The sequence below is a fragment of the Podarcis liolepis genome (assembly GCF_965112155.1).
Source record: "Podarcis liolepis genome assembly, chromosome: 9".
In the NCBI taxonomy this organism is placed as follows: domain Eukaryota; kingdom Metazoa; phylum Chordata; class Lepidosauria; order Squamata; family Lacertidae; genus Podarcis; species Podarcis liolepis.
In genome coordinates, this window is record NC_139564.1 from 28459605 (window position 1) to 28486856 (window position 27252).

The 27252-nt window shown below is 43.7% G+C and overlaps 1 protein-coding gene and 1 long non-coding RNA gene across 33 annotated transcripts in view; one reads left to right on the forward strand and one right to left on the reverse strand.

Annotated features, from left to right (window-relative positions):
• REC114 (REC114 meiotic recombination protein) overlaps nt 1-25654 on the forward strand; it is a gene marked incomplete at its 5' end in the record, with an annotated part of 30731 nt that extends 5077 nt beyond the window's left edge. For 4 of the 32 annotated variants that reach the window (XM_083460366.1, XM_083460363.1, XM_083460371.1 and 1 more), the window contains 7 exons: nt 11296-11370; nt 11550-11718; nt 12851-12940; nt 14180-14263; nt 16384-16596; nt 22482-22535; nt 23714-25654. In XM_083460366.1, the coding sequence (XP_083316492.1) occupies nt 11342-11370; nt 11550-11718; nt 12851-12940; nt 14180-14263; nt 16384-16596; nt 22482-22535; nt 23714-23875 (801 nt within the window). In that variant the 3' untranslated portion in view covers nt 23876-25654. The other 28 variants (XM_083460360.1, XM_083460362.1, XM_083460390.1 and 25 more) reach the window with 28 other exon arrangements.
• On the reverse strand, nt 6775-7210 carry LOC310686506. Its single transcript, XR_014515966.1, has 2 exons — nt 7116-7210; nt 6775-6872 (listed from the first exon to the last, which is right to left on the reverse strand). It is a non-coding gene; the product is annotated as an uncharacterized lncRNA (long non-coding RNA).
• Nucleotides 25655-27252: the final 1598 nt, after the last annotated feature.

Genomic DNA, 27252 nt, shown 5'->3' on the forward strand with positions numbered 1-27252 from the left:
TCTTCATTTCTAAACGAATAGCCGCATTACTTACGCATGTTGGTAATTTTAGAATTCGGCGTAAGAATTGGCTTTGAAGCGACTCTAAAGGTGAGAGGTTTGCAAAGGCAGCCCATAAAGGTGCAGCATAGGCCATTGTGGCCATCACTTTGATGCTATACACCTTCAGGGCCGCAGGGATGAATAAGGCCCCCTCAGAGTAGAAAAAACGGAGGAGAGAGTGTGTTAGGGCTTTTGCCTTGTTTTGAAGGTATTCAACGTGCGCTTTCCACCCTAAATTATATTGAAAGTAAATACCTAAATATTTAAATTTATGTACTTGTTCGATTTTCGTGCCCTCCAATTTCCATGAATAAAGTTTTCGACTCCTTGAGAATATCAATACTTTAGACTTGGTGTGGTTGATAGACAGATGATTAGAATGGCAATATGTCGCAAAAAATCTTTAGTGCCCTCCTTAAACCCACTCTGGAGTAAGAGTAGTACCGCATCATCTGCGTAGAGAAGTAAAGGACAATGATAATCTGCTATACGAGGGGTGTGGATAAATTTTTGTGAGTCGACTAATGGGTTCCTCATATCACTAATAAATAGGTTAAAAAGAAGTGGCGCTAAAATACAACCCTGGCGAACACCCTTATTTACTGGCACTGGGTTAGTTAGGTCTCCAGCAGGGGATAATCTCACCCTGGCCATGGACCCGGCATGAAGTTGGGAGATAAAGCCACAGGAGCCTTCTATCTATTCCCCAGCAGGCAAGTTTATCCCATAGTAATTTCCTCGGAATACTATCAAACACAGCTTTCAAATCTATGAAAGCTGCGCAAAGTTGGCCCCGTCGAGGTGTCGAGTATTTCCGGGCTAAGTGAAAAAGAATAATTGCCTGGTCTGTTGTGGATCGGTTTAATCTAAATCCAGTTTGCTCATGCCCAATCAGGTCAGCCTCAACTGACCGCTTCATCAACCTTGCCAGCAAAAAACGGGCATATATTTTCCTAATGGACGATAGCAGACTGATATTCCGGTAATTCCCTGTGTCACCGGGAGGACCTTTTTTGTAGATAGGAATTATAATGGCCTCCTTCCACGTTCCTGGTATTAAGCCCGTGGCATTTATTGCATCGAATGTTTTAGCTAAAATCCCTGCCCACCATGCAGAATGTAGTTTTATAGCCTCAACAGGGACCAAATCTGGCCCAGGGGCCTTACCAGTTTTCAGCTCAGCTATCAATTCTAGGATTTCAGCAGGGTCAGTATTGGGCCAGATGGGAAGGGGATTAGAAGGTCTCCAGTGAGTGTCCGGAGCTTCTGCCACTGAGAAATATTTTCTCAGGAACTGCTCCCATGTAGGGGCCGGGATCACCGTTAAGGGATATTTCGTGTTTCTTCCCTTTATTAAGGACCAAAATTTCCGGGAGTTATGAGATTTTGAGGCAGAAATTATAGTCTGCCAGCGATTTAAATGCCATTCCCGTTTGGCCGATTTCTGGGCCTGTTTGTATGCTTTTTTAGCCAGGGAATAAGATGGAGGTAAGGCCGGAGCGCCGGAAAGTTTGTAATCATTATATATTGTATGTAGATGGAGTCTGGCTAGTTTACAAGCAGAGTTAAACCAAGAATCGTTTTTAACTCCATAGGTTGGAGAAGTAAAAAAGCAGGTTAAAACTTCTATCAGGCAAGAAAAAAAATTCATAAAAGTAATAGGATCACGCGGACTATTCCTACGTCCGGCAGCTCGCCAGAAAACTTTTCTCGGATAAAATCCATATATTTATGGGCGAGGGCAGGGGACCATCTAGTCCCCTTTATTTTAGTGGACGACTCTACAATCACCGGGATTGGGTGGGAGCGCTCGAGCAACTGCCAGTCAACACATAACTTGGTTGTCAGGGGAAGATGATCACTAAACTGGGCATTATCAATTTTAAAAGAGATGACATTCAAAAAAAGATCCCGGGAAACCAATACATAATCGAGAACACTGTTTGATTTTAACCCCAGGTGGGTGAACTCTCCTGGTATATCTGGAGGACATCTGATGTTTTCACCCATTCACAAACTTGAGTGATAGTGGGCCTCTTCATTTGTCCAGTAGGTGTCAGATAATGATTACCAGCAGCCATCCATTTGTTCCATTCTTCTCGCATAAAGAACTTAAATGGCTTGTTGATGGAAATGTCGAGAGGTTGAAACTGGTTGGTAAGACCTCCAGGAATTACAGCTAGGTGAGTCTTCACTTCTTTAAAGCACTTTTTTGTAGTTTCGCTAATATGTGCTCTAAAGTGGTCAAGTACTAATAAGGCAGGTTTTTTCAGAGGCCCTCCAGGACGTTTGGACCACACTTTTCGAAGCCATACTCTCATTCCATTTTCATCCATCCATGCTTTCACTGAACATGTACAACAATTCCTCTTGGAATCACTTCTTTTGGAAATGTTTTCCTTATGAAAATTAACATGGGTGGCAATTTGGTGCCGTCTGCACAGCAAGACAACACAGCTGTGTAATGGGTTTTCTCATGTCCGGAGATTTTCATGTTGATAGTTTTGGCACCTTTCAGATCAACAGTCCTATTAAATGGCATATCAAAGGATAGCATGTAGCAAACGGTCAGGCTAGTCAAATGACCACACAGCAACAGAAAAATAAAGCAAGAAAGTTTTAATTGTTTGCCAGCAGCAAGGAATGGCACGGAGGAATAAGTTCCGAAGTCCGGCCCTCCCCAACAGGGGAGGCTTCCCTTTATACATTCTTGAATCAGGTCTTTATCCAATCAAATTACATATACTCTGATAGATACAATAGGTTCTGCCTAGAGACAGGGCATGAGGAGTAGGACATTACCATTCCATGTCCTTGTTTGGTAATCCTTATCAGCCTATCTCTGTGTGTCTCTGGGTAGTGGGTGTCTGAGTGTATTTACTGGATATGGGGGCATGGCATAGATCAACAAAATGGCTTCCTTGCTTAACATTGTAACTCTCAAAATGGCTTCACTGAGCACGTTGCTACAATGCCTTTCCCTGTCAATTTCCCAGAATACATAATTGAATAGGGCTATTACTTTATTTATTGAATTTGTTAATTGCTTTTTTGCCACAGAAACCTGTGACTTAAAATTATTTTAAGCAGATAAACCCTCTTCACCCAAAGCTTGAAGACTAGGATTCCACCCAGTGTCTTAACGGCCAAAAGTTGCGATATTTTGCTATAGGGAAGGCAAAACCTCTAGACTGGCCAATTTGTCTACAAGCAAATACCTTCCTGGCTCCAAATACAACAAGCATAGCAAGATCAGGAGGCACAAAGAAAAACTGGTTAGACAGAATAAAACCTGTCTTCCTCTTCTCTGGAAGGTTCAAGCTGGGGAGGTGGTCTCCACCATTCCTCTGTCCAGTCCTTGACAATACTAGTCTGTCATTCCTTGGATGCAGCATGTCAGGTGAAACAACCAATCACTTTCTCATGATAATTTCCACCATGTCTAACATCTTGGGTAGTTATAATGAAGCACGTGAAAGTAGAGTGGTACCCACTTAGAGTGAAACAAGGATCAGACAGACACAGCTTTTGGAGAAAAAGAAGGTGAGGTTTTATTGCTGAGCAATAAGGACCCAGTTGGAATCTTTTCCAAAAGGACTGGGACCCAGAGAGATACAGGTCCTGAGGTTATATACCTGAGCAAATCACAGATCATGAGACAGTCACGAACACCAGCGAAAAATAGCCAATTAGCATGCTTCTTGCCATGCTCCTGATCTTACGCAGAGTCTTACTCCTAACTTCTGCTTTCCATTGTGTGTACAATGATGCACAATGATGTACAGTCTGACCTTTTCCCTACTTCTGACAGAACAGGGAAATAAGGCTTAGGGAGGGAATCACCTGGTGCTACCTCCCCCTTACGCATCTGCTCTGTAGGGATTTTTGTGGTTAGGCCCTTCATGTTTTGTGGACCATTTTAGCCTGTAGTTGAGGGGGATATTTGTACCAGCGCCTTGTGATTCATAGCTTCCCCTTTCCTATAGGGTACAGGATGTTACTAGGTGAAAGGTTGGTTCTGGACTTGCGGTTCCAAGTAGTTTGCAGTTAGCTAAGGCGAAAAGCTTTCTTGATTCAAAATGGATTATAAAAATACTGTAAACCCTGATTATGTGTGAGCATATGTGAATATATTGATTACTGATAACTGATTATATGAACAGCATAAGTGTGCCCCCCCTTTCCTTGCTTTAATCGTACTCGTCTGACGAGAACCTGCTCGTCATCAGTAATAATCAGTCTCACGCCAAGATGGATTGAGGGAATCTAACAGCCTCCGGAGCTGCTGCAGCCCAACATTTATTTTTTGTACCGTAAAAAAAACCACATATCCTCCAAGGAAAAAAATAGAACAGTGTTTTTCAACCTTTTTTGGGCAAAGGCACACTTCTTTCATGAAAAAAATCTCGAGGCACATCACCATTAGAAAATGTTAAAAAAATTAACTCTGTGTCTATATTTACTATATATAAAGTAATTCTCTTGAATAGGAATCAAATAAACACAAAGTATTTTATAATTACTTTATTATGAAATAGTAAGTAAACAGAAATATGAAAAATTATAAAATACTTTATTCAGTGCGCAACCTGGGCCTTTTTGGCTGAACACAAAGCTGATATTCTGGCTGGAATTGAAGAAAGACACACACGTAGCTCTTCGTCAACAGCTCTCAGTCTCTCTCTGTATTTAGTTTTTATAGCAATCATGCTTGAAAAGCTCAACTCACAGAGATATGTAGTGGAAAATGGGAGCAATGTCAAAATAGCTTTGTTTGCCAGAAGGGGGAACTCCTTGGCAGTATCCAGCCAAAAACTGTCCAAAGATAGATCAGCAAATCTTAGCTTGGAACCACGATTTTGTCTCAGTTCAGTTAGTTCCTCCTGCTCCTGTAAAGTCATGTCCTTTCCACCGACTGATGCTGAGCTATAAGGGTCCCTAACCCAGTCAAGGCATTCAGTGGGACTGAAGAGAAATAAAATGACAACTTCTCCTCAAGAGTTTTTAAATGTTTAACTATTATCTCACACAGTGCAGCAGTGTGAACACCTTGCCATTGCTTGGTGAGTGTGAACATTTCAAGATTGCCACTTTCCACGTGTTGATGCCAGAGTTGCACCTTTGAACGGAATCCATTTATTTTATCTGTACTTGTAAGCAGGTTTTCATTTCGGCCTTGCATTCGTGTGTTCAGTTCATTCAGATGATGAAATATATCTGCCAGGTATGCCAGCCTTGCACACCACTCATCACTTGCAAGCAGTTTTGCGTAATCTGTCCTCTCATTTGTCAGAAACACTTTATAAGTTCCTCCCACAGCTCATACACACGAACCAAGACCTTGCCACGCGACAACCACCAGACCTCCGTATGAAAAAGCAAGGTTTTATGCTTCACTCCCATCTCCTCACACAAAGCTGCAAATATGCTACTTTTCACGGGTCGTGACTTTACAAAGTTTACCATGCGCACATCATCTTCCAACACATGAACTAGGTCTGCTGGTAAAGTCTTGGCTACGAGGGCTTCACGGTGTAAAAAACAATGCGTAAAAATCACATCTGGATTTCTTTCCTTCACTCTGCTTACAAAGCCTTTGGTGTGCCCGACCATGGCTGCAGCTCCATCGGTGCAGACACTTGTGCAGTTTTCCCACTTAAGTCCTCCTTGTTCAAGGTATTCTGATGTGACCCGAAAAAATTCTTCTCCTGTTGTTTTTTCTGGCAATGCCTTGCAAAAAAAGAAGTTTTCTCTAATTGCATCTGTTGTGACGTGGGGTTTGTGATTTCAGCTCTCTTGATATAACATGCTGGAGACAGTTCTCTAGTAACACTTCTTTATTAAAGCAACAAGACTAAAGACTGGGGAGAGGAAAGCTACATTTATAGGGACAGGGAACTAGCAAGAAAGGATACATTTTGGAGGGAACAATATCAGGCAATCACAGTCCTGCCTTTTGGAGGGAACCAATAAGACAGAGGATCCAAATATACAGCAGCTTAAATGAACCAATAGTAGCTGTACCCTCTGGAACCAAAAGGCAGTTACTTTACCCTAATGCAAATACAGACAATAATAATACAGATATAAAATCCTTTGACTCAATACACAACAGCATCACCATCAACAAAACGCACATTGGCCAAGAGTTGAGCATGTCCACTGATATCAGTAGACTCGTCAAGTTGTAATGCAAATTTCTCACTGATATGGATCTTTTCCAAAACCACACTTTCAATGTCTGCAGACATGTCATTAATACGTCTGGAAATTGTGTTGTCTGAGTGAGGGACTTTGGCTATTTCCTTAGCTGCTTCAGGTCCGAGCATCTCCTCTACAATAGCTTTGCAGGCGGGAAGTATTAATGTCTCTGCCACAGTGTGCGACTTTTTTGACTTGGCTATAAGTTCAACAACGTGATAGCTAGCTTTAAGAGCTCTTTCATTTACCTTTGTGGTTTGTCTCATGAAAGTTGCCTGTTTCTCCGTGTTTTCATGCAGGCGAACAAAATAGTCCGCATTCTTGTTTTGAAGCGAAGGGTGTTTTGTTTGGAGATGGCGTTTAAGTTTGCTTGGGACCATAGCACTGTTAGCTAGCTTTTCACCACACACCACGCACAGTGGAGTTGGTTTGTTTGCATCTCCGGTGAAAGTAAATCCAAATGAAATATAGCTTTCGCTATATTGCCTTGTGCCAGAGAATTTGCTTGAGCTAACCATCTTTGCTTTCTTTTCATCCCCACTCATACTTGGGCTCTCATCTGGCTCCAAATTTTGTTCAGAGTCCAGTTCTTTTCTTTTCAAAAACTTGTCCATCACTGCAGTATCTCACTGTCACTCAGTACTTAATGTGCTTGACACCGGAGCTATTTATACTCCTTAACATCAGTGGTGGGATTCAAAAATTTTAGTAGCCAGTTCCGACATTCAAGCATGGTTTAATACTTTTTTCTTTAATGGCAAACAAAAACGTTGCGGACCGTTCTCTGCTCAGCGGGGATCGATCCAGATGACCTCCTCACCTCACGCTGCACCTGCGGCCTGGTCTGGATCCGGCCTCTCTGCAGTGCTGACTCCCGCTGAGTCCTGGTCTCTGTGCTCGGGCGGGAAGGAAGTCGGAAGATGATGTCCTACTGTGATAGGTCCAGGCTGGAGTCTGGACCAATCACAGCCCAGGCATCAGAAAAGGGGAGGGTGTTCCCCTGAGGAGTGCCAATCAGCACCCCCGCTGGCCGAGGGTGGGGTCAAACTGCCCCCATACCCAGGACACAGTCCAGCGCCCGCCTAGTGGGCAAAAAATTGACATTAAAAAAAAATAATCTATTGATTTTTTTCTATTTTTCCCACGGCACACCAGGCAACATCTCGTGGCACACTAGTGTGCCGCGGAACAGTGGTTGAAAAACACTGAAATAGAACATTGTATCAGCCGGCAGATAAAGACAATACCATGCATGGGTATCATGCCACCATCAGGCTATGCTATGTGGACCAATCATTTGAGATCGCATGAGCTGTTCCCGCGCTGTTCATACTCCAAGCAACGCTTCTTGCTTGAACCCTGCAATAAACTCTCGCCCATGCGCTTATGCATAAGCAGCCATTTCTCTACACTCGTCAAAGAGCTTTTTTATTCTTCAAAAGGATTGCTATTTAAAAAAATAAGTTTTTATTAAAGATTTTCTCAGGTTACGAAAGTGCATATATGTTGACAGGTTGCTTACGCTGTTCATTGTGTCATCCAAACATACAATGTCTTCTGCATGCATGTCAGTCTCACTGCATGGTTATTCTTGTGACCATCCATTACATTACTCCTGCTACTGAAACATCTGCAATTTTGTCTATTCAATGCATAAACCATGCAATCCTGGTCCTGAAACCATGCACTAGTGGAGGCCAAAAAGGTGCATATTTTGTGTAATACACCTACTCTTAATTATGGTGATATATTTGAATTTGTCCGGGTGCTCCCATGATATCTTCAGACTTTGGGCTCCCACCAGCTTGCAGAATCCCCTTGCTAGCTGGCTCTCAACTTATACACCTGATTGTTGTGAGGGTAAGTTGAAGAGGGGGAAAACCCTGAACTCCTTGGGAGGAATGCTAAAGGCTAACACAAATGAGTACATAGCAGAAAATTAGTAGGCGAGCCCTTACCCCCAGCTGAGGTGGCAAATCCTCTATACAGAACCTCACCGAATATTATTATTAATTGCAATGGGATACACTTCTGAGTAAACATGCATAGGATTGGGCACAGATAGGGAAGCTTCAAAAGCAGTGAAGTTGTGGGAAGAGGGGGAAGGAAAGATAACAAAAGAAGCAAAACCCAGTAATTTCTGGGGACACCAGCGGCATAGCTAGCTGCTAGGGAGCAAGGCAAGCCACCTGTGGGGCAGGGCGCACTACTGAAATCAAAGTGCCTGAGCATAGCACAGCAGCTTGAGCAGCAGGGCCAGCCCCATGCTGCTTTTTCTGGCCATACAGTACTTGCAGGTGTCCAAGCTAGTGCATCACTCCCAGGGGAGACACCATGGCTCAGATGTGCTACAGGGCCAGCACGTCCCAGTTGCGTCCTTCTTAGCCACCCTCAGCAGCTGAGTGCCCTGCAAGCACAGCCCCAGGCTGCACTGCTTTGGGGAGTGGCGCACCGTGCTCTGGGGCGTCCTGGACTTGGGCGTCACTTTGGGCTCCGGCATGTTGCCCCCAACGTAAATGCCACCCGATGCGCCCCCCCAGCTACACGACTAGGTGACACAAAATCATAAACCCATATCCCCATATCCTAAACACCACATATTTCCTCCCTCCTTACCACTCAGGACAGTCCATCCCAGTTTTTCTACCTGCTGTTTCCAATCCTTTCCAATTCATGCCACTAGCAGGAGTGCTGCTTTTACAAGAAATTAGTTCTTTATAACAAAGGTCAAATTACCCTTCTTTAAAAAATGGTTAACGATTCCATACTTCCAGATTTTGTATTTGTGATGCCTCATCGACGTTTTATGCAATATTAAGGCCCTATCTGGAAACACCATAACACTCCCCATGATGCTACACCCCTACATTTACTACAGACAAACCAAAAATTTACATGACTGAAGAAATATTTGAAAGGCGAAAGGCATAGAAATAGAACGTAAATAATCTGTGTTAAGGACAAGAATGAAACAGTTGGGATGTGTTGGGGAAGCTAAGCACTATAAGAAGCAAGGAAATAGAAAGGATTCCAGACTGCTTTTCAAACTGTTGTTGTGGAAAATCTTAAAAATCAATATCTTAACACCATCCCTTCTGAGTTCTCAACAGTATCTAACCCTCAGACAGAATAGAGGGGTTGTCTTTTGAGGTGACTTCTATTTGCTCCTTCAAGAGCCTGTCTTGTCAAGCCACTGTTCATTTTTTCAGCAGGCTTTTTGACTGGATGCAGGCCCTCATCTCTTAGGCCTCCTCAGCTGAGGAAATTGCACAGGTTCTGTAAATGGATGTTAGTTCAGGCCTGTGAGACAAAATATGGGAAACGGCTGGGGTAGGCATCCAAATCACTGGGATTTTTAATTTGGAGGAGGCATATTTTCTAAAGAGTCCCCCCCCCCAATGCCTAACCAAGTGCCTCAGTTCCTGACTGCTTTTTTCCTTTCTACGAGGCAGCTCTTCTATAATTATGATTTCTGTTGTTAATCTGTTTTGCCATTATTGTTTTCTAAACCCAGTGAGAAGCCTATTTTTGGACTAAGAAGGCAGCGTACAACTTTGATCTGACAACAGAATTGTGGTGTGTGTTTGTAAATAATAGTCAAAAATTGAAACACCCCCACCCCCCATGAGGCAATGCAGTTGCACTTGTGAAATAATTGTTCAAACAAACAGTTGCACTGAAGACCTGCTGTACGTATTTGGGCACGCTGCCCTTGTGCTCTTTTCTTCAAACTGAATTTGGGCCTTGATCCTACAATTTGAACATCGCAAAGGGTATTCACAGAGTTTGGTAGTACCTTGCACAGAATTTCTGCCATGACAGACTTTTGAACAAAATAGGGTGGGAAGAGGAGAGTCAGAAGTGACTTTCTGGGGGGGGGGGGGGGCTTACATGGACAACAATAACTTTTATTACCTCCTTGTTTGTACTTGAAGTCTCTCAAAATTATAACAAGTTGGCTAAACAAAAATGACGTGACCCTTAACAAGAAAAACATTTGAGAAGGTTTTAAGAGAATTTTAAAGATTGCTGTGGTTACGTAAATTGTTTGTGTTAGAGAACACCAAAATAAAGTTCTGTAATAGTAGCTTGTTGACTTAATACGCATTTCAAAATGATACTTTCATTTCATTTTCTTATAGAAAGTAGCATCAAAAGGAGAGTATGGCAAGTGAGCACTGAGGCATAATTTAATGCAAATCAATCAAGTATAGTTTTCTGTTTTATTCATGCTGTCAAAATATTATACATAAATTTTGTCATGTGCCAGGTGACCTACAGTTAGTTATTAGCTTGCTCATTCTTAGATTAAAAATAGGTGGATTTGACATCTAATGTACAGTAGAACCTAATAGTTCTCTTTCACTAGATGTTTTCCTTTTACTTCTTAACAGCACAGTCCACTATTTCCAAAATTCTCCTATTCAAAATCCTCTTTAATTTTCAATCCATGTATCTCCAAATTTGAACATTTTAAAACAGGAATTTCAAGGCTGATCATCTGGCTTAAGGTATTTCCCCACAGCTGTCTTCATAGCAAACATCCCATTATGTCATAGAAAGGCAGAACATATTTCCTTGAGAACATTGACAAATGAATCTTAGTTGCTGTCCCCTTAAAACAGACATACTCAAACCAATGTATCCAGCCACTGAATTTTAAAAGTTCACCACTATATGGATAAATCTGCTTTTTCCTGATATTATTCCATCCTGTTCTCATCAATATTTTCCAGTGTTCCAAACTTCAGTTTTAGCTCCACAAACTCCCAGCTTTCCTCAGTTCTGTAATCATTTTATTTCTTTAATCCAAAGGGGATAGGTATCGAAACCTTACAGGCAAATTACAATGTATGTCTCAAACTTTGGGATTGTTGAAATATATGCAAAAAAAATTAATCAGTTTGAGTTGTGCAACTCAAACTGGGTCTACTAGTCTCAAATTTTTTAAGCAATGTGGACTAAAGCCACTTCTGTGGCCCCTCCAGTATTAGGATGGACAGGCTTCATCGGACCATTGCCTAAATCTTATGATCGTGTTGATTTTGCTAGGTTCCCCCATTTTGTGGTTTCCTCTCAAGTGACTGTAGCCTAGAAGATGGCGACAGGCAGCAGTAACAGCCATGGGTGGGTCAGTTGTTTGTTTGTTTTTTAAAAAATATTTCTTATTGAGTTTTCTAACAACATGTCTTTAACCATTTTTCATATTTCCACCCTCCTCCCCTCGACTTCCCCCACACTCCCGTTTTGTTTTATTTCCATATTGTTCACCCTGTGAATTGTTTCCCCTAAATTGGGTGGGTCAGTTGTGATCCAGCTTCATGCTCTGAAGTAGAGCAACCACTGCCAGGCCAAATTCCCGAAACAGAACAGTCACGGGATGCTGCTTCCTGCCTTAACGCTGCAGAATGGATGCTGAGACGTTATGGCACATTCATACCTGGAACATCAGGCAGTTCCTCAGGCTCTTGGAAGGTAAGCTTAATTTAGCTGAGCCTATATGCAGGACCCTGTATGGCAATAAAACATGCCATCCATGCATGGTAGTCTCCATGTATTTCATTCTCCAAAAGGACACAGAGACTGTGTGATTGGAACTCCATGGGCTTTTGCCACTGCTCGGCCGAGAGAGGGGCACTGGGCAGGTACCAGACTTTTGTAACAATAAACTGTCTGCCCCTGAGCATTGATCTTGAGTCTGAGAGACTTAACATAAGTAAACAATAGCTGCAGTATGTGTTTTTGAGAAATCTAGAAAGTTCAAGAAAATTCTGCACCTATAAAACTTCAACCTTGTCAATGGATTCTTAGGTGAGTAGTGAGAGTGTCACTGGCTGAAGGCCTTTCCATGCATTGATTTGGGTTTTGGTCCCATGCTTTGATGGGAAGCGAGATCATCGTTGTGACTGAAATCGATGTTGTACCCTACTGGGCTACTGCCAGTGTCTATAATCTACTTTTATTGTAGGCAGGGCTTTTTTCATGGGGAACTCATAGGAACTCAGTTCCAGCACCTCTCAGGTGAGCGCCATTGTAAGAGAAAGAGGGAGGTGTTCATGGTGAGTTCCGGCAACTCTTTTTCTAGAAAAATAGCATTGGTTGAAGGTCCTAGATGTGCTACTGCTTAGGGCTTGATAGGTTTACCATCAAATGCTATTTGTGACCTAACCCAGAGACATATGATTGGCCACAGAAATTGGGATGCAGAAAGTGGACCTTGGTCCTGATACAGCAAGCTTTATGTTCTTAAATTAGATTTAAACTTGTTTTTAGTTTCAGAGTTTTGATCCTTACACCATTCAGTGAAATCTCTAGCATTGAAGTGCAGGCTTCCAGCATGATTTTGGACCAGACTTTCATCTCTAAGTACCTCTCATGATTTACGAAAGGCTGTCAGACCTAAATAAGAGAAGCTTTCCATTTATTTATTTATTCATTCATTCATTCATTACTTGCTTCTACACACAAAATGAATAAAACTACTATGGTTTTTTACAATAGGCACCAATAGATTTAAGTAATTTGTATATGTTGTAAAAATAGCTGCTTTGAAGCAGAAGATAAATTCCTCATACACATTGTCTTTTTCATTGTTGTTATAAATAAGGTTTTGGAATCAAACAAGGAATCCGGCTTCCTTGTTCTTACCATAGTTATTTCCGGCCATTTCTTCATTTCCAGAGGAAAGGAAGTAATGGTGAGTATTCATTTTCATAAGTAATTGTGTCCCTTCAGTTTCACACTGTCCATTGTAGGAATGTTATATTGGTTTTACTAAGCACTGCTTAAATGGTTTGCAAGTGTAAGAACTTTGCTAGATGCTTTCAAATTTGCACAAAATGCAAAGAAAGTCATATGGTCCAGTTAAAAGTTCACAGTTGGGCAATAATTTATTAGGACAAACCCAGTATCACAAAACAGTGAGAAAGCTTTCAAGCACTCAGAAAGGGTGCCCAGCAGTTTAGGGGGTGCAGGAGAAAAAACAAAGTTGGCTGGATATTTTAGCCATAGAGTTTGTAATTTAGATCCAGCTGTAAAATAGAATTTACAGAAAGTCTCCCCAATGCCATGGTCAGGTCTGGATGGACTAAATGTTAGCTGGAATACAAAATAAAACAGAACAATGCCCTAGCCACCCACCCCAGGATGCTGTAACCATTTAAGGGCTCTGACTGCTCTGAATACACTTTGATCTCCAGACCCATGCTAATGATAGTGATTGCTGTGCTTCTCAGTAGTATTATTGTACCATCAGTGTGCACTGTGCATTATCAAGTATAAGATAACAGGTCCCTGCCCTAAAGAGCTTACCATCCAAAATGTAATATAAAGGTGAGAATAAACTGGGGAGGAATATGAAATTATTTAAGTCAAACAAAACTTGCAGCCTACTTTCCCCACATTGTGCAGGAAACTCCTTGTTTGAAATATTTCCCTTTCCCTTTAAAAATGAATCCTTCATTGATGGCTTTGATCTCAGTAGTTTGCCAATGAAATAAAAATATTTAACATTTAGATGTCTTCTACGTGTGCAAAGTGGCTCACAGGCTCACCTTGCAAGCTCCTGTTTTCTCCACTGAGAAAGACAACAACACCACTGTGATTGAACAATAATTCCAAAATGGAACAATGGAGTTTGTTTCTGCTATTTGGTTTTTTTCCTTTCTTTTGAGGAGGGTGCTAACTCCCCTCTAATACACTTTTTAAAAAATCCAACATCCCTGCAGAATATTCCTAATCATTACTGTATATATGCTAATACACCTGTCAAACTGTTAATTGTTTATGAGCAACTTCAAGGCCCCTGCTCTTCCTTCTTATGGTTCCTTATCTTTAGACTGGACTTGGATCAGATAGCCCTTGAAATAGACTGTAAGACGTATTCCTGCTTCAGAGCTTTTCTGTAGATAAATTGAGCCATGTTTCTTCCCCCCAGGAAGGTTTTTCATTAATTGATGCTTCTCAATGGCTGAAGATAGTTAGAAATGCAGATTGCATTTTGTTTGGTTCAAAAACAAAGGTATGCTGTTTCAGGCTTCAAAATTCTTTTCTTAGCATGTTTTTATATATCTCTCTCTTTGGTGTTCTCTGACACAGTTATCTAGATTACTTTCCCCTCGTTATTCTATACTTTAATTATTTTCACTTAATAAACCTTGAATAGTTCCAGGTATGTGTGTGCTTCTTACATATCTATTTTGTTGGCATTTTAAGATTATGTGCACACAAAATCCAATTTAAAGAAAACCCTTCTGTTTTGTGCTGTATGTTGCCTGGTAGCCCCCTCCTTCCTTACCATCCACAGTACCACAGAAAATTTGACAGCTTGCACAAATCTGGAACTACTGCATTTCTTGCTGAAGAATGCTATCAGATGCTATATGGGGAAAAAACCCTCCATAATTTCTGTGCTCTTTGGTTTTCTGCTGCCTGATTATAAATCTACCTTCCTGACAACTTTATGCCAAAGAAACATGGAAATAATAGGATTACATGCTTTAGAAAAGGTTTATAATAGTTCATCACAACTATTAGAAGTGGTTTTATTTTATTTTATTAAAAATACAATTTGGAGTTCCTATGTGCAATCTGGTACACTCAAGAAGAAATCATTTACTTAGATGCCATATTTTGATGTACTTATTCAGGTGATTTATTTATATATTCAAGTCCTCTTTTTTATATATCTGAAGACCTTGCTAAAGAATTGTGCCAGCTGTGAATACTGTTGCAACAGTCACCACTCACAAAATACTTTGCTTCATAAAGTTGTGTGACTGGTAATTATTTGTATGGCAAAAATGACCAGATGAAGCAGCCAACAGTGTTTTCAATAAAGGTCTTAATATAGTCACATTAAATACAACACTGATTTTTAAATAATAAATACCTGAAAAAGAAGCTCTGAGGTTGGAAAAAGCAAGTTACATTTAAGTTCTATTCAAATAAATGCGATAAGTTTTATCACTATCCCACCCATTAGAATGTGAGCCAAAAAGTCTCTCCACTCCCGAGAGTCTGTTGTTTCTTATGAAATACTGTGTTTTGATGTGTTTTTCCTCAAACCAGCTTTGATCCAAATTGAAAAAAGGATGACCCAGCTGGGATTTAAGCAGACAATGCCTATGCAGCTGTAAGGTAGACAAGAAAAAGCAGCATTACCTGTTAATAAATAACAGGCTCACATGAGATACACAATTACAATGCCTCATTAAATTTGGTTTGTGAAAGGCTCTTGGGGGAGTTGGGGATTGTAGGCTCAGGCACTGGGTGCATGCTGCCAGTACCCAACTACCACCGGAAGAGTGAAAGATGAATGGATACAGAACAAGGTCTTGGGTTTGAATAGGCCACAACTTCATTGTAACTAGGTTTTGGTAGCCCAACTGGTGATTGATTGTTTTTGCTGGGTCAACCTTGGATTAAGGGTCACCTTATGACATACATCAGATAAGAGCATTCCATCCAGAACTTCCACTCAGGAGGCGTGCCATGGCTGGTTAGCTCCCGTCTGGGTATCAGGACAGGCACTGCCTCCTGGACCCCTTTATTGGGGTACTAAATATTTTTAGTGGCAGGGATGGGATTCCCAACACTGCCCCCTCCCCCCCAGGATCCAACCCAATGCCTTGCCCACCACTGAATGCACTGGGAGCTCTCCTTTATGAATGATGCAGCCATACCCACTAGCCTGCCCGTCATTGGCCTGTTCAAACAGGCAGGTTCCCATCCACTTGTGCAGCCACAGGAGGATTTTGTCCCCCAACAACTGCACAGGATGGGAAGAGGGCGCCTAGCTGAGCCACAGTTGTGCCAGGCAACAAACCACTACTCCCAGGGGTCTTAAAGTAAGTGGCCATTGTGAGTTGTGTTGTCACTTGTGCACCAATTCAGTAAGATCTAAAAGAAAAGCTTTTCATAAAAAAAAGAGCTATTGGTCAGAAAAAGCTAGTATTAGATGTGCAAGCTATTGCTAGCTACTCCTTAGTTTTCATTAGAAAATGATAGTAATATATCACAACTGTAGAGGTATATACCTAGGTTGATGGTTTTAGCACTACATCTTTAAACACCTAGAACAGGCAGGCAGCATGAATTAAATTAAGGAGCTGAAAAGTTAGTTTCATTTTCTCTTTGTAGAGCAAACACCGTATGTTTCGTGTTCAGTTTATTGGAGACTCCAAAACACAGGCAGAGGAGAACTGCAATAACTGTGTGCAGAAGCTTGCTGATTATGTTCCCGTTCAAGTAATGGATGCAGCAAGACAGGAATTGCAACCAGTTCACAGCCTGCTGCTAGATAATGAGCGTCAGATGAAAGATGCTGAGCAAAATTCACTAATGGAGCACATTGTAAGGTGATGGGGTGGATGTAGGGGGTGGATTGACAGAAGGAACGTGTGATGGGATGATGAGCTGCTTGTGCATAAAATTGTAGTCCCTCAGAGTTTATTTATGTCCACAAACCTCTGTCTGTGACGGAGCCCCTCAGACATGGCTGCTCTAGTCACTTGCAGATTCCGACAGTGGTTGCTTTCGGAATCGCTTCCAACATAAAAGCTCCTTAACGGAAACACGTCTTCTGGACTCACGGCGTGACAGTTTCCGGCGAGGAGTGGGTCTCCCTATGGGAGGTCCAGAAACCTCCCCACTGTTCTCGCTGGACGTTTCCCTGAGCCCTCCCTCTTGCTCGCTTTCCCTCAGAGACCCACCTCTCCCCCTGCTGGTTCCTGCTTCAGCTGCTGGGTCTCTCTCAACCTCCGTGAGCCCTTCCACCACCTGTCCCTCCGATGGCAGTTCCCTGACATCCACCTCCCCTCCAGGGCTCCCTTCACCCCCTCCCGTTCCCTCTCCTCTGGGCGGTGAGGAGGTGAAACCCCGAAAAGAATCCTCTTCATCTTCAGACGTCTCGAACATTTCCTTCCATCGGTTGCCGTTCCGGGTCGCTGAATCCACCTCCTCCTCGGAATCTTCTATTAAGACCTCGTCATTGACATCCTCTGCCATCACCCAAGTGTTTTCCGACTCCGGTTCCCCTTCCCACATTACCAAATACTCCACTTTATCTCCCTTCCACCTGGAATCAAGGATCTCCGCCACATGGTTGCTGTGTTCCCTTTCCTCCATTGCTGGTCCCCGTGTGAACCTCCCTTCTCTGTCCCCTTTATACGGTGACAGCAACGACCTGTGGAAAACTGGATGCAGTTTCATGTGGTTCGGTAACCGGAGTCTGAAAGCCACTGGGTTGACCTGTTGCGTGACTTCAAATGGGCCCAATCGTTTGGGTCTTAACTTCTTACAACCCCGTTTGAATGGCAACCCTTGGGTTGACAGCCACACCTGGTCCCCCCCCTAATGGTTTCACCTTCCCTTCTGTTTTTGTCTGCCTGCCTCTTATACTCCTCCTTGGCCCTGTCTAAGTTGAGTTGGAGCTGACAATGGATCGCTTCCATTTCTTCTACGAACTGTTCGGCAGCAGGGACGCTCCATCTCTCCCCTCCCCCCCCCCCCGGGAAAGCCCTGGGATGGCACCCGTAATTAGCCAAAAAGGGGCTCATCCCTGTGGACACGTTTTCCGCATTGTTGTAGGCAAATTCCGCCAACGCCAGCTTCTCCACCCAATCATTCTCTCTGTCATTGACATAACACCTCAGATATTGCTGGAGGATGCCATTGGCTCTTTCCGCCTGCCCGTTGGTTTCAGGATGCTGGGCAGTCGAAAAATTGACCTCTACATGCAGTAAGCTCATGAGCTTCCTCCAGAACCTGGAAGTAAATTGTTTCCCTCGGTCTGAAACCACCCTCAAGGGGGCGCCATGCAACCTAAACACATTTTCTACAAACAATTTAGCTGTTTCTTCTGCCGTGGCAGCATGTGAGCAGGCTATAAAGTGGGCCATTTTGGTTAACAGGTCTACCACAACCATGATGGCTGTTTTCCCTCTGGACTTTGGCAGGTCAGTCATGAAATCTATTGCCACTGCTTCCCATGGTCTTTCAGGTGTGGGTAGCGGTTCTAATAACCCGGCCGGCGCCCGCCTCTCCCCTTTAACTCGCTGGCATTGGTCACAACCTCTCACATACTCCCGCACATCTTCCCTGACCTTGGGCCACCAAAATTCCCTGGTTACCAGCCACATGGTTTTGTGTTGCCCAAAATGCCCCGCTGTGGGGCTATCGTGCAGCTGCTTGAGTACCTTCCCCCTCAACTCTCCTTCAGGTATGTATAACGCTCCCTTGTAATACAACGCCCCGTTTCTCTCCTCAAAACCTCCGGGTTTATCTCCCTCCCTCCTGAGAACCCTGAGTTTGTCCTGGGCGTATTCATCATTCTCCGTTCCCTCTACCAGTTCTCTTTGCCCCACCAATGCCACCCCACACACCCAGCGGTCCTCTGGAATGACATGTCTCTCTTCAGGTGCTCCCTCCCCCTCCAAATATTCAGGTTTGCATGAGAGAGCGTCCGCCCTAATGTTCTCTGGGCCTGGCACGTAACAAATCTCAAAGTTAAATTTGGAGAACTCCTGGGCCCATCTCACTTGCCGTTGGTTGAGCACTCGGGCCGTTCTCCAATACTCCAGGTTCTTGTGGTCAGTGCACACTTGCACCTTATGTTGTGCGCCAATGAGTAGGTGCCTCCATCTCCGGAAAGCCTCGTGAATGGCAAGTAGTTCTCGGTCGTACACCGTATAGTTTCTCTCAGATTTGTTCAGCTTTCGCGAAAAAAATGCACACGGTCTCCACTCTGACTCCTCCTTCCCTGGCTGCAGAAGCACCGCCCCATAGCTCTGTCTGATGCGTCCGTTTCGACTCTCATCCTTTTTTGTAAATCCACATGCAGAAGTTGTTCTTCAGAGGCGAAGGCCCGTTTTAGTTCCTCAAATGCTCACTCCGCCTCAGTCCAAACGAATTTCTTCTTACTGCTGAGACAGTCCGTAATGGGCGCCGTCAGGTGAGCAAAGTTTCGGATGAACTTACGATAAAAGTTCCCAAACCCTAGGAACCTCTGCACATCCTTCTTTGTTTTGGTGTTTTCCATTCCAGCACCGCCTGGACCTTGCCGGGATCCATGGCCAATCCCTTGTCTGACAGGCGGTACCCCAGGAATTCCACCTCCTTGGTATGAAACTGACACTTCAGTTTCACCCACAGCCGGTTGGCTTGCAGCCTGCTCAACACTTCTCTGACGTCTCTCACGTGCTGCTCCTCATTCTCCGAATACACCAACACGTCATCTAGGAAGGCCACACAATTCTTGTAAAACAAAGGCCCCAGTACGTGGTTCATAAACGATTGGAAGCACGCCGAGCCTGCTTGTAGTCCGAAGGGCATAACTAAATATTCAAATGCCCCCAAAGGGGTGAACATGGTGGTTTTCCATTCATCCCCTTTCCTTATACGTATCAGGTTGTACGCCCCCCTTAGGTCCAGCTTTGTAAAAATCTTTCCCTTCCGCACCCTGGTCAAAATGTCGTCAATCCTGGGCATAGGGAAGGCCATTGGTTCTGACACTGCGTTTAAAGCCCTGAAGTCACACACAAGTCTCGGCTTGTCCGTGTTTTTTTTTAATCCACAAAAAACACTGGGCTACCTCCCACCGCTCTGGACTCTCTGATGAAACCTCTCTTCAGGTTCTTTCAATGAACTCTCTTAGCTCCTGCATCTCTCTGTCTGACATGGCGTACAACTTGCCTACAGGGAGCTGTGCCCCAGGGAGTAAATTGATTTGACAGTCAAAGGGTCTATGCGGGGGTAGTTGGTCAGCTTCCCTTTCGCTGAACACGTCGCTGAGATCTGCGTATTGTTGTGGTACCTTCACTTTCTCCGTTACTTCCGTCCCTGCTAGGGTGGCTTGGGCCCCTGCTGAACCCTTTTCCCCTTTGCAGTGTTCTAAGCAATGTGCTGAACCAAAGGAAACCACTCTCTGATGCCAGCCCACCAGCGGATCATGTACTGCTAGCCAGCTCATCCCCAAAATAATAGGAGCCCCTCCCAAGGTGGCCACATTAAACGCTATCAGTTCGGTGTGCCTTGCCACCTTCATTATCATTGGGACGGTCTGCCAGCTGACTTCTCCCAACAGCTCCCGGCCATCGATCGTGGTCACCTGCAGGGGGTTGCTTAAAGGGATTGTTTGTATCTGGTGTTCAGCTGCAAACTCTTTGCTCATGAAATTGCAGGAGCTGCCTGAGTCCAACAGCGCCTTTATCTTTAGAGGGTGTCCGTTTTGCAGCTCTAGCGACACTTCTATCACTAGGGCAGGTTTAGGAGGTTCTGGCGTGGGCACTTTCACTGCTCTTTGGCCTGGCTGCTGTGCCCCGACGGTGGCAACCAGGCGTTGGCTTTTACTTGCTCCGGTTTCTCCTCCTCTCTTCCCTCAACAGCTCCCACCATCCCTTGCCATTCCTTCCTCTGGGGGCAGACTCTGGCAAAGTGACCTGGCTGTTGGCAGAGATAGCATTTCCGGGCGCCTTTTCCCTCCTTCTTTCCCCCCTCACTGGGCTTAGAAACTGCGCACGCGCGTGCTGTTCCGATTTCCATCGGCTCTGCCGGCGGGAAAGTTGGCTCTGGAATGTCTGGAATGCGGAACTCCTTCCAACGTTCCCCCTTCCCTTCCCGCCTCTCCAAGGCTCTCACCTCCTGGCGCGCTCCTATGGTCAGCGCAGATTTGGTTAGCTGATCCATAGAATCCGCCCTGGGACTCCGGGAAAGTTCGTCTTTCACAGCCGAAGCAAGCCCTTCTTCAAATAGCATTTGAATGGGTTCCGCCGATAAGTCCCACCCCAATGTGTGAACCAGCATGGTGAACTCAGTCCAGTACTCACGGACAGATCGGCTCCCCTGTTTGCAAGCCATTAGCTGTCTGCGCACCACTCCCTGCTCAATATCGCTGGAAAACATCAGATCCATGGCACGAAAGAACTTTATTGTGTCCTTTAGGACGTCATTATTCGTTGCCATCAGGGGTCTAACCCAGTCCCTCGCCCCCCTTTCAAGATGCCCAATCACAAAAGCCACTCGCGATTCCTCGTCAGGGAATTCATCAAACTGCACATTGAGGGCATATTGCATCTCTGTCCTAAAGGCATGGTAGTCCTTGGGATCCCCCCCAAACTTCTGCACCAATTACCTGGTACCTTTCTGGTGAACTGGGTGGCTTTCCCCTTCTTGTCTGCATCCTGAGCCCTTCTCTCCTCAAGCCTCGCCGTCTGCAGCGCCAGTTGGATCTCCAACGCCCGGTACCTTTCTTCCAAGCTTGGACCCGCTCCAACTCCTGCTTCTCCGGCTCCGGCTGGGTCGCTCATGATGCCTTCCCCTGCACAAACAGCTTACAGGGACTGTCGGAATGCTGTGATGGGATGATGAGTTGCTTGTGCGTAAAATTGTAGTCTCTCAGAGTTTATTTATGTCCACAAACCTCTGTCTGTGACGGAGCCCCTCAGACATGGCTGCTCTAGTCACTTGCAGATTCCGACAGTGGTTGCTTTCGGAATCGCTTCCAACATAAAAGCTCCTTAACGGAAACACGTCTTCTGGACTCACGGCGTGACAGTTTCCCGCGAGGAGTGGGTCTCCCTATGGGAGGTCCAGAAACCTCCCCACTGTTCTCGCTGGACGTTTCCCTGAGCCCTCCCTCTTGCTCGCTTTCCCTCAGAGACCCACCTCTCCCCCTGCTGGTTCCTGCTTCAGCTTGCTGGGTCTCTCTCAACCTCCGTGAGCCCTTCCACCACCTGTCCCTCCGATGGCAGTTCCCTGACAGAACGGAAAAGTACTGCTGTCACTTTCGTGTATTGTTTACATTTTTTCTATAAAATAGGAATACAGGGTTAGCAAAATAGATTGCCGCCGCCCCCACCTCATGGGGTTGTCTCAGCGTGCCTAATGTAAGGGCTGGCCCTGCAGGAATAGCCAACTGTTGTCCCATGGGCTTCAGCCAGGAATGCATGTTTGCCTATTCTTTTGATTACCTTTTTATACTTTCATTGCCCTTAGGTATCAAATGTCATGGGATTCTGATCATTTTCAGGTCACATTGACACCAGCTGTTTGCTGTGAAATACAAACATGCTACTGGAGTGATGCTTTAGAAGGCTCTTCTGATTTTAGTAATTTTTAGAGCACACAAATTCTAAATATTTTGGATCACACAAACTGGAAAAAATGCTCATTCCATTTTTCTGTTATTTTCGTTCTTTGGCAATATACATTTCATTGAATTTATCTTCAATACTTTTTAGATTGTAAATCAACCTCCAGCACAAGAAAGAGCATCTGTAGCAGAGCTAGCACAGGTAAATAGTTGAGCACAGGACATATAATGTCTCTGACAGAGCAGAATAATGAAACTGATGATAACAACACAGACATTCATCTAAGGACACATATAATAACAACATATCCCCTAATAAGTAAGGGGAAAATCAAAACACTGGCGGCAGCCAAAAGGGCAAGAATCACCCCTCCATCTCCAGAACCCCCTCCTGACTGCGAGCAAGATACCTGTCTGCCTCGCTTTGAGAACATGGTGCACTGAAAAGAGAAAGACAACATTAGACATGCTCACAGATTTTATTATGATTGGCTATGGATGGCCATTGCCCTGCCCTATCTTATGTTAAGTTAACCTAGTGCTCTCTGTAAATGGAGCAGTGGGGGGGGGGGGAGACAAAACTGCCAGCTCAGAGGAACCAGACACCCTAGTAAAAGGCAAAAAAGAGAGCTACATGTTCTTATTAATTCCCCTAGAGACAAAAGGGGTAGACCAACTAAACCCCCTCAAAAAAACACCCAAGAAGACAATATAAAAAATACAATTACAAACAAGCAAACAATATAATAAGACCATAATGCAGAGTTTCTCTGCTCTTGTTTTCTGCATTTTAAGCAGTTTATTATTTTTAATGGCATATTTAGAAGACAAAATCTTCAATCCTGTTCATGCTTATTTGGAAGTAAACACTGGAACACAGTGATACAGATATAGATAAAGATATATACCCATGACCCTGAGATTAAGAGTCTCAAGCTCCAACCACTGACCTATCTGATTTAATGTTCCTGCATATTAAGGCAGCCCAACATCTCTGTAACTGCAGCAAGTGCCTTAATGTTCAAGTGATGCAAACCCTTTATGCACACTGTATATATATGTCTATAATCTATATAAGAATTAGCTGCAGCAGGCTATGTATTGCAGCCCTTAAGCACAAGAAGGGCCAAGGGGGAAGACCAACTAAGATGTTGTGTCACATTCAGGCGAAAGAGGAGGTGCCACAACTAGTGCTCACTGGGAGGATGGTAAACGGCCATTCTGAGTAAATAGGGAAAGGATAATTCTGAAAGAGTACATAAGTTGTTCCAATGCCTTTGGATTTCATCAAGAGAAAGACTTAATTAGACAGAGCAAAATTGGTAGAAAGCATTGTTGTTTTATTTGTAAGCAGTTGACCATATCTTCTTGCTTCTGCAGTATGTGTTGACATCAAACATAGAGCTTCCTCTTGCATATCAACACTCCCAGTGGAATGCTGAAGATCTAGGCAGTTTCATTCGACTGTGTCTCTTGGATCAGAGCTTCCCAGCATTTGTGCAAGAAGTGGAGAACCAGTTGAAAAAAATTACAGATGAGTAGGAAGCAAAGCAATAAATTAAAATGTATTACAATGAGATAAATTCAATATAGATAACTGAGAAAGAGTACCATAGCTAGTGGTTTTATTTTTTAAAAAGGTTATCCATTTATTACACTTCAGAAAATACACACAGGTTTTAGAGGTATGCATAAAACAACATAACTTTAAATTGCCATAAAAAAAATTGCTTTTTGTTATTGTGGCTGAAAGGACATTAACCCAAAAGGGTCTTTTATAAGAATGTAAAATCTTAATGGAGAAATCCTGCCTCTACCACAGTGTCAGGGACCTGGTCCCTCAGCTTGACTTGTCTGAAGTAGCTGTGTCTTGTTTCTTTAAGTTCTTTGCTGCCGCCGGTTCCCTCGGAAGGCTTCAAAACCTCATTGTAAAGGGGTTTATTAGGCTTGGTCATGAGATGGACTGCACCACAAGAGGCAGGATAAAAACGGGTTATTAAGGGGATTATATCTACATAAGGGGCACCCACACCACAGTTAGGACCCATCACACCAAAAATTGAGCAAAGTCATATTTCAGTCAAACACCTTGTTTCAGAATGGGTGCTCTGCATCCAAATGTAGAAGAAGATCACCACCTCCCACACAGGAAACCTCATGTTGAGTTGAGTGACAATATCTTAAGGGGTATCAAAATTGGCACAGGTTGGGCCTGTCACACAAAATTTGGCAGTGTCCCTTCAGATGCGACAGTATCTTCAGAGGTAACCAAATCAATGCAATGTGGACCTGTCATGCCAAAAATTCGGGCAAAGTCTTGCCAAAGTATGTTTTCGTCCACCATCTTAATTTAAAATGGCACCCAGCAGCCCAATATCGACAAAAAAAACCCTGCCTCCATCTCATGCCAAGTTTGCAATTGGTGCAGTTTGGACCTATCATGCCATGTCAAAATTCGGGCAAAGTCACTCCAGGCTGTCATCTTGATTCAGAATGGCAGCTGGTATCCTAGCATTGGTGAAAACCACTGTGCCTACCTTGGGAACCCTCATGCCAAGTTTGGTAACAACAGTTCAAGAGGCCTCCGAAAAACACAGGGCAAACCATTTCCCAACATATATAGTAGACACGGCATGTAAACTGCTGCTTATCTTCCTGAGATTTTATGAACTGGTTCAACATCTCTCTATAGTAATGATAAGTTCAATTTTCAGGAGTATAATGGCTTCAAAATATATGACTTTGATGGAATTGTGCAACATGAAAGGCACATCAAAATTTCTATTTCCCATGAAAGGAACTACATTAGGTGCTCCTGTGTGCATTGGTTCAGATAATAAGTGTGTCTGAAATGTATTGAATCAGTGGCTGAGAAACTTTTCATTAAGAGCACATTTCCAATTCACTGATCCCTTGAGAACAGCATTAAAAGTGTTAGTAGCACAGCCCCACTCCCCTCAAAAAGGAATCCCATTTTCTTCTAATGGCCAGGTGAAAACTCAAGGCCTCATCCTCATTTGGTATAAACCAGGACAATATGACTTGAATGTCCAATTTTGAGACATCCCAGAAAAAATGACCTGAGTCAGTGGGAAAGGATGATGGAAACCAACAGGCTATTGTTTACAGAGATTGGAAAGTAAAGAAAGTACTATTGATTCTCAGCCACAAACTGGCAAATAATGGATAAATTAACAACACAAGGGCATTCTAAAAACCATGTGTTGCTTCTCCAACATTCTGGTAGTGTTTTATTTTCATTTTGATCTCTGCCCCTTACTCTGTTTTCTATACACCTTTTGAATAAACTGCTTAATTGGATTTCTGGGCTGTACTGGTTTCTGGGCACCCTCAAAGAGTGGTTGAACACACATGCATGTATGGTTGCTGTGCACCGTTTGGCCTATGTTACTGGATTTAAATGTGCCTGAGACATCTGGAGGGGAGACAGGCTGAAGTAGCCAAATAGGCAGTGGAAATATACTCAGAGTCGAGTGTGAATTTCATGCTCTTTATTCAGCTCATAGTAGCAATGAATGAAATTTTCCCCAAAACGTCTAGCTATATATATATATATATATATTTGCTTTCGTAGATTTTCACGGGTACAGGAATGCAGGTTTTGGTGTCTTCGGGTGTCTTCCCGTGTAAGAGTTGGGGTGTCTAGGCGACGTTTCGACGAGGTCTCACTCGTCATCTTCAGGCTGGTGCTTTCGGCTTCTTGTTACTGGAACAGAGCAGGATCTCAGTGTTTGAGTTCCTATAAATACTGTTGAGGGGGTGTGGTGTGTAGCCTCCAACGTTCTGGGCAGAGAGGAAGTTCCCAGGTTAGTGTGCCTTTTCTTCTTTTGTTCTTTAATTACTTGAGGGATATCTTGAGTGATTTCTTGAGTGATATTCTGAGTACCACTTAGGTGGGTCATTAAGTGTGGATTAGTTGCTAAAGCTTTCGTGTCTTGACCTCTTGAGCTTGTGAAGAGTTTTTCTGAGAAGATGGCTGTACTGCACTTAGTTGTGCTCTGGCTTGGCTTCGTGTATAGGGGCGAGCTGTGGTTTTGTGCCCTGTGCCCGCCAGATCTGTGTCGGGATTGCCTATACACGAAGCCAAGCCAGAGCACAACTAAGTGCAGTACAGCCATCTTCTCAGAAAAACTCTTCACAAGCTCAAGAGGTCAAGACACGAAAGCTTTAGCAACTAATCCACACTTAATGACCCACCTAAGTGGTACTCAGAATATCACTCAAGAAATCACTCAAGATATCCCTCAAGTAATTAAGGAACAAAAGAAGAAAAGGCACACTAACCTGGGAACTTCCTCTCTGCCCAGAACGTTGGAGGCTACACACCACACCCCCTCAACAGTATTTATAGGAACTCAAACACTGAGATCCTGCTCTGTTCCAGTAACAAGAAGCCGAAAGCACCAGCCTGAAGATGACGAGTGAGACCTCGTCGAAACGTCGCCTAGACACCCCAACTCTTACACGGGAAGACACCCGAAGACACCAAAACCTGCATATATATATATATATATATATATATATATATATATATATATATATATATTTGCTTTCGTAGATTTTCACGGGTACAGGAATGCAGGTTTTGGTGTCTTCGGGTGTCTTCCCGTGTAAGAGTTGGGGTGTCTAGGCGACGTTTCGACGAGGTCTCACTCGTCATCTTCAGGCTGGTGCTTTCGGCTTCTTGTTACTGGAACAGAGCAGGATCTCAGTGTTTGAGTTCCTATAAATACTGTTGAGGGGGTGTGGTGTATAGCCTCCAACGTTCTGGGCAGATAGGAAGTTCCCAGGTCAGTGTGCCTTTTCTTCTTTTGTTCCTTAATTACTTGAGGGATATCTTGAGTGATTTCTTGAGTGATATTCTGAGTACCACTTAGGTGGGTCATTAAGTGTGGATT